At 29.3% G+C, this 8,342-nt stretch overlaps 1 protein-coding gene across 1 annotated transcript; it reads left to right on the top strand.

Annotated features, from left to right (window-relative positions):
- The first annotated feature begins 1,479 nt into the window (after window positions 1-1,479).
- On the top strand, window positions 1,480-1,977 carry LOC136089723 (uncharacterized). Its single transcript, XM_065815793.1, has one exon. The coding sequence runs from the start codon at window positions 1,480-1,482 to the stop codon at window positions 1,975-1,977; it is 498 nt and encodes a 165-aa protein (XP_065671865.1).
- The last annotated feature ends 6,365 nt before the right edge of the window (window positions 1,978-8,342 follow it).

Here is an 8,342-nt window from a genome sequence, read left to right as displayed (position 1 = left end):
GATAGTTATTTTTAATCTATATTCAACACTTGGCCTGTTTTTGTAAACACAGCCATAATGCTTTAAAAATATCGATAAGTTTTCAAAAAATATAGTCAAAAGTATATGAAGTTTGTTGCAAACTGCCAATATTTATTATAATAAATTTTGTTACTTTCCAAGGAAAATATCAAAATTTCGTCATTGTATAAGATACGTTGAAAGTAGCCAAAATCACTTCTCAATTTCCGTGAATTTTCACGGAAAATAGAAAAAACTCCTCATATTAAGCTACGTGAATTATCACGGAAAATAGCCTTGAGGAGGTAAATGAACACACAAAAAAAGGCTAGACGCGAATTAATAAATTCTCTTCTTTTCTTATTCCCGCGATAACATCAGAATACTTTCCTTACTACGCAGATAAATATCTGCGTATAATTAAGTTACTATTACAAATTTTACATTTGTAGGTTTAAGGGTTAAAGATAAATAATTTAACGTAAAACATTTGCACAATTAAATTATTTAGGAATACAATAAATTTGATACCAATGACTATTATATTTAATACAGGTGAATGACCTAAAAAAAAGCTTTTTCTTAAAAATATGTTTTTTGTCATACTATACTATAAAGATATAAGATACGACTAGAATATACATCGTGAGTTAAATATTATTAAAAGTAGTAAATTATCACTACAAAAATGCCGTAAAATAATAACAACTCGCATCACAAAGTAAATGCACTTAGTTCGGTTAACGTATGTTTTTTTTTAATCTGTTCGTCTGGGTCAACAAAAAATGCCTTGATTATTCAATTAATCTACTTATTTAACGATCTACTTATTTAACGTGATACCAGCTGCTGGATCTCTAAAGCCAGCAGCTAGAGCACCGGCTGGTCTAGGTTCTAACTAATTAGCCATTATGTTTCCGTAAATAATAACTAATATTTGAAAGTGTTGAGCGGTGGGAATACGCTACAGGCGACACAAATTGCATGTCATAGTAATATATTAATGTAAGTAACTCAATTTAAATGTACAGCAGCTTTTAAAAGATGTAAAAAATATAATTTTCTTTGAATTAAAAGTTTGATTTATAATTTGAATGAAACAGCTTCTTATTATTACTGTAATTTAAAATAAAATGCATTAATCATTAACTTTTACCAGATCTAAGAATATTTTTAATTATTTGCATGTATTAATTTAACGCATTTAACTAATTACAAGTATTCTTAGATCTGGGAAAAGTCCTACAGGGTGACCGGAAAGTTCTGTCAGTAATCAATGTGCATACTTTCTGGTCTCCCATATTTTATTATTTACAAGTGTTTATCATTAAATTTTTTATCAGTTTTGTATCAGTTTAGTACAATTGTAACTGCACAATGATGCTTATCAATTGTAACTGAATTTAACAATAGTAATTGGGTTTGTTCTTTCTATTGTAGTCATTATGAATGTTCATCGTTTGTTGATTCAACGACATTATGAAGGAAGGACATACGGGTGCTGAAATATTCAAGTTAGTGAAGGTGCATGGAATATCTGAGAGATGTGTTTATCGAACTATCCAACGGTTGCGTGAAACTGGTGGTGTTGAAGACCGTGAAAGGTCAGGTCGTCCACGAACAGTTCGAACCCCAGATCGTATTAAACGAATACGCGAGAAAATTCAAAGGAACCCTGAAAGGTTAACGCGAAAATTGGCTCAGGAGGAAGGAGTACCCAGGGAGTCGATGAGGGAATTATTGAAATTAGCCCTTGGATTGAAACCTTATCGCAAGCATAATGTTTATGGGTTGACTGCAAATCAAAAGCTGACCAGGTTGCAAAGATGCAAAACGTTGTTACGTCAGTATGGCCATTGTGCGGTACAGAACATTATCTATTCTGATGAAAAGTTATTCGTGATGGAACAAAGTTTTAATGCTAAAAACAATGTCGTGTGGTCAACATCATTAAAGGACATACCTCAGTCTTCATGAACAGTTCAGCGGTATCAGAATCGAAGTTCGGTGATGGTATGGGCAGCAGTGTGTAGCAAAGGAAAATTGCCATTGGTCTTTATCGAACGTGGCACCAAAATTAATGCAGTATCTTATCAAGAGAGTGTCCTGAAAGCAATTTTGCAACCAGAAACCAATTTGTTATATCCCAATGGAGACTGATGTTTTCACCATTTCCTCTAAGTATATTGCTAAGGATGAGTGGCCTCCGTCCTCTCCCGACCTGAATCCACTTGATTTTTGCAGGTGGGGTGTTTTGGAGTCCAAGGTCAATGCTAAACAACATCCCAACTTGGCCTCCATGAAACGAATGATGATCCGCGAATGTGAAAAATTTCCTATGGAAACCATTCGTGCCGCCATACAATCATGGCGTCATCGATTATCATTGACAGTGGACCAAAAAGGAGACCAATTTGAATAATTTTTGGTATACTTACACTACATATGTTACTTGATCTGTTACTGTAATTTCAGTAGTTTATGAATTATACATTAAAGATAAATTAATTGTGAAGTACTGAAAGAACTTTCCGGTCACCCAGTATATAATAGTTTACCTACTTTTATTCTTAAACTTATTCCAAAATATACTATTATAAAAATTAATTTATACGATTATAACAAAAAAAAAAGTATTTTCTTAAATTTTATTTTCAAAAAATAATGATCAAGTTTAAATAAAAATGTTTTTTTAATCTTCAAAATAAAATTAAAAGTCATGTAATGAAAGCTGCTTTTTTAATTTGCTTCTAAAGTACAATCATAGTTTTGTATTAATCACTCCATCACCTCTAGTTGAAATTGCTCCAGTTAAAATTACCAAATCAATTAAAAAACTAATCAGATCAAAAGTATTTTGAATGTGTTTTGGTTACCTTATGAGGTTGTCTTATTTTTAAAAAAGGCTTTAAATGTAATCTATAAAGATGATGATGATGTAATCTATAAAGATGATGACAGTTTTCCAGACAAATAACTAGTAAGGTTGTCTTATTTTATCTTTGAACTCATTCATTATTTATGTATTAAAAGTTGTTTAAAGTTTGATTTATATTTTATTTTATCTATTTCGTTCAGATATATTTTATGCATGTTTTTTTTTTGTTAGAAGCTTTTGATTGAAATCTACAACTTCTTTAAAAAAAAAATCTATAATTTTGAGATCAGTGGAAACTTTTTAAACCTAATAGAATATTTATTGGTTTCAGTACATGCATCCACTATCCTATAGGGCCTGCTGCCCTGAAAATAAAATTTGCTAAGTCTGTAGTTAAGCGACCTTAAATAATTATATTTTTTTGTACTATTAATAATTATATTATTTGCATTATCTCACCCATAGAGACTTTTTAAATATAAAGTACTATTTACCAGTGAATTTAAAGTCGAAAAGTAAAAGTGGAAGTAAAATTAAAGTACTATTTACAAGTGAATTTAAAGTTGAAAAGTAATAGTGAAAGTAAAATTAAATTACTATTTGCCAGTGAAACCAAACCCTCGACTGAGGGATTGGTTTGTAATAATCCTTTCCAACAAGCTGATAAATAGTACTTTATATTAAAAAAGTCTCTATGGGTGAGATAATACAAATAATATAATTATCAATAGTACAAAAAAACATTATTATTTTAGGCCGCTTAACTGCCGACTTAGAAAATTTTATTTTAATAATGAAATACTAAATCTCTTAAAATCAGTAAAGCTTAGTGAATTATGCTGGATAAATATTTTTCCTTTAAACTGCATCTATCATGTTTATAAAAATATTAGACCCATCAATTGGTATGTTAGCAAAAGTAAGGGACTGTGTCAATTGGATCTTGTTTCTAGCATTTATTATGCTATACTTGGTTGTCATTTGAAAAATGCGTGCCAGTTCTGGTGACAAACTAAAAAATAATCCTTATCTATATTTACTTTTTTCAGATTAAAGCCATAAACATTATCCAATCAAAAATTTCAGTTACATAACCACGGCTGTGTCATTGAAACTGGAAAACAAAAAGAAATTTTAATTTTTAATTTTTTACTCAAGTTGAAAAATTGTCATTCGTCTTTTATATAAAATAAAAAGAATAAGTAATATATATATATACAAAGGGCGTCAAGAAAGTTCGTGCAACTTATTAAAAAACTTATATATTTAAACAAATTTTATATCATTATTATATATCATTTTAAAGAGCATTCATTTCTCTACATTTTAATTACATTTTTTTATATAATGCTTATATAATAAAAAAACTATTTCAATTTTAATACAAACACTTTAAAAACAAAAAACTTTATAAAATGAATAAATTTGAATAAAGAGAATATATTATAACTCGTGCTCTGCTTGGAATTCCAGTAGAGGGTTTAAGCTTGTCGTGAAAATTTAGAGAAATTCGAAGAAGGTAAATGGCGATTGCGTGATGTTATTTCTGGTAATGAATCGTGGTTTACTTTGAGACAGATTTGACAAATGTCATCTAACGACATTAAAGACAACAGGCTTTGCCTCAAGTCACAAAAACAGTGAAAAATTTCCTTGATCAAGCTGGATTCAATATAGTTCGTCACCCACCTTACTTGTCAGACTCAGCTTCATCAGATTTTTGGCTATTTGACCGCATCAAAACTCATCTTGACAATCATACAGACGTTGAAAGTCAAAAAAGACAAATTACAAAGATACTTTTAGGCATACCTATTAAAGATTATAGAAAAACATTTAAAAGTGGTTGGAAAGAATGCAAATATGCATAAACAATAATGGCAAATATTTTATCATTTAATAAAATAAAATTAAAAAATACATTTATTTTTTATATTTTTTTGGGGGGTTGCACAAACTTTCCCGACACCCTAAGAAATTAAAGACATGGGTGCAAGACAATATAACTCCACTTTTTATCAATTTTCAGGTTTTAATGAATTGTTGGTATATAAAAGAAGTTCTATCAGTTAGTATAAAAATGACATAGCATCAGCCGAGAACCAAGAGGCAGTATGTCCATTTTGTGTGTTTCCGAGGGAATCAAGTTTTAAAATTTAATTTGTAAAGACTTTCTGCCAGAATATCCGACTAACTTTTCAAATATTTTTAAAAGTTGTACCATTCTTAAAAGTAGATTTATTGGACGCATACTCCATTGATTGTTGAATATTTATTGATCATAATCAGAAAAAATACAAAACGGCCTCTTGGTTCTCGGCTGACGATAGATTAAAGAACTTCTTGTGTCACTAAACACATGATTTAGTAGAAAAACATGTATTCCTTACATATATTTGGTGCAAAAACGAGGTATCTCTGGAGTTAACTCCTTTTTGCAGTGGATATATTTTGTGTTTATTTCTCATTAAGTAGTGTCCGGTTGCATGTGTTTAAGTATTAACTTTATATCTTTTGAAAGAGATTTAAGATGTTTTCAGTGTTTCTCCTTTCATAAACTGTATTCTAGTATAGTGTTATTATTATTTTCAAGTATTGTATATAAAATAACTTATATAATATAAGTAAAAATATGGTTTCTCGTGATGAATGTGACAGTATATTAAAGGATTCAGATAATATTACTGATTTTATCCTCAAAAACAGTGGGCCCAATGTAAATAATGTTTTTGTCTTTAATGATAGTGCAGAGATTTGTAACCTAGTAGAAATTGTTTTGAAAAAATTTCACAGAATATGAAGCTGCTGCTTTTAGAGACTTTTAGCAATATTAGTGATAAAGAAAAGCACGATATTTTTATTGGAGGACACATGGCCTACTGTTATTATTATACGGCCTGATTTGTTGCATTTTCCGTAAAAAATTAAGAGGCCAATTTTTTTACGGCTTATTTTTAAATTTTAAATTATGTATGAAAGGTTTTATTAACAACAACAACAATATACTTACCAGTGAATATTATACAAAGATGTTGAATAAAATATTGAATTATAATATTGTAACACTTACTATATAAATATTTGCTTGCATGCTTTTATAGTCATTTAATATGTAATGTATTCTGAACTCAATAATATGTGAATGGATTCTGACTGATTGCCTGTTTCATTATATTCCATTAGAGAGTGGAATAATGAAAAAGACACACAGACAGTCTATTATTATTACTGTATATAGTCGAACTTCTTTTTTATGCAATGTTATTTAAGTGGAGATAATTCCAATAAAAATGTAAGTAAACTTTATATTTAAATATAACTTACATTTTTTGATTCGTTTTAGTAATAAAATGGTTAATAAATGTGTCGTTACAAACTGTAAAGCTGGTTACTCTAATGGTCTAAAAAAGTCAACATTTCATTTTCCTGAAGAATTTGATTTGTGAGAATGATGGATATACTTTGTTAATAGAAAAGATTGGGTTCCATAAAAATTCAGCTATTTGTGTGAATCATTTTGATGTCAAATTTATTAATTACGGAAAAAGATGCACTTTGAAATGGAATCTTCTTCCAGTTCCAACTATTCAAACCGATGAAATAAGTGGATCATGACTCTAAGGGTTCCAAAGTCGCCCTGAAAAGAACCAACTTTGAGATATTTAGGAAAAGATGAGTTTAAAGATTTTCAAAGTGTTGATATAATAATTAATCTTGATTCTTTGACAGAACAACATTCTCCGCCAGGCTTTACATTTAAAAAAATTCATGACAGTGTTGTTTATTATAAACTATGTTTTGATGAAAAATCAGGCATACCAACTTTTTTTGAGTCAATAGCTGTAAATAAAGATCTTTATGTTTCATTGTCATATAAAGGCTATCATATTTTTTTACCTGAATGGTTTCGTAGTGGTCATACTACCAAACCATTCAGGTAAAAAAATATGATAGCCTGATATATTTATCAGGTAAATCATATTTGCCTGATAAATCAGGTAAATATGATTTACCTGATTTACCTAATGACATAGATAAATCAGGTAAATCAGAATGAGAACTACTGATAGTTGCACTTTCACATTCGTTTGTGTTGTTTTTGATCATCACAATTTTCTAAATATTCGTTTTTTAATATTTCAACATTTGAAGTATTGTAGTCGTTTGTTGACAATATAGATCAATAGTAAATTGTACAGTGCTTAAATATTACATACTCCAAGATAACCAGCTGCATGCTCATGCCTAATATGCAAATGATCTAAATATTTTTTCAGAGAATACTTATGTACACCGCATGTGGAACAAGTAAAGCATATAATATTACTACCATTACAAAATATTTTACTAAAATTTAAGTTAAAAATGACTTGACTAAAAACAAAATTATTAAAGTTCAAAAATAGTTGTAATATAAATAACCTAAAACAATAAACAAACCAGTAATTTTCTGTCTTAATTCTGATAGTCCATTTAACTCTAAAAGTCTACAGACATCTTCTACACTCCAATTTAAATGTTCTACCATGCCAAAAATTAACGAAACCCTTCAAATTCAAATATTAAATCAGATTCTAATTTTGTTTGATGCTTTTAACAAAATACCATTTAGCAGTGTGCGTTAAACTTTATTAACGCGAAATGAAAAACAAAATGGCGTTTTATGAAGAACCGTTGTTTATTAAGGGTTCTTAAAAAACACGAAGAACCTTATTAGTTTTCCGAAATTTAATAAAAAAGTTTACAAGAACCATACAACTGCGTGAAGAACTCGTTAGCTCATTTAAGAACCTCAAATGAGCTTAAAGAACCATTAGGTATTTCAAAGAACTCTCGAAGAACCATTAAGATTTACAGTGTAAGCTTACTGTATTTGAAACTTCTATATCTTAAGTCGCGTTCTGGCTTGAATGACTTTTTTGCAAATGTTAATAGAAATTAATATTCTTTGTCACACAACTGACATTATGATTATGAGTTTTTGTAGTAAGACTTTTAAGGTGAGCTACAAATGGTTTGACACTCTCTATTCAGTCTGACCAACTGGTGCCAGAAATACAATAAAGGGAACAACCAATACACTTAGATAATATTTCCCACCTTTTTGGAACACTCATGAATAACGTTTATATTTTTTGCATTGTTCTGAAGTATATTATGGCTTCTGGAATACATTCAGCAGCAGCATCAACACATAAGTTAACTGTGTGGCAGCCACAAGGAGAAAATATAGCAGTAGGACACTTTTTTTGTTATAGCTTGTGCTTCTTTGTATTTGCCTGACATATTTGGCGTATTTTGATAAAACCCATGCAATTTTAGAACTTTAAACTTGGTAGTTTCAAAAAAAACACTGGGTAATTTGAACATGCTTATGTTAAACAAAAAAGGTATATTTGAATAAATTCAAAATTAAATGCTTCTATGCATTGTTTTTTAAAACAAAAATAAAACGGATTTCTAG

This window comes from Hydra vulgaris, chromosome 13 (assembly GCF_038396675.1).
Source record: "Hydra vulgaris chromosome 13, alternate assembly HydraT2T_AEP".
Taxonomy (NCBI): domain Eukaryota; kingdom Metazoa; phylum Cnidaria; class Hydrozoa; order Anthoathecata; family Hydridae; genus Hydra; species Hydra vulgaris.
This window is presented reverse-complemented; position numbering and strand designations above follow the sequence as displayed.

Coding starts and splice junctions, on each gene's coding strand:
- LOC136089723 (XM_065815793.1), top strand. CDS start 1,480: ATGAAGGAAGGACATACGGGTGCTGAAATATTCAAGTTAGTGAAGGTG.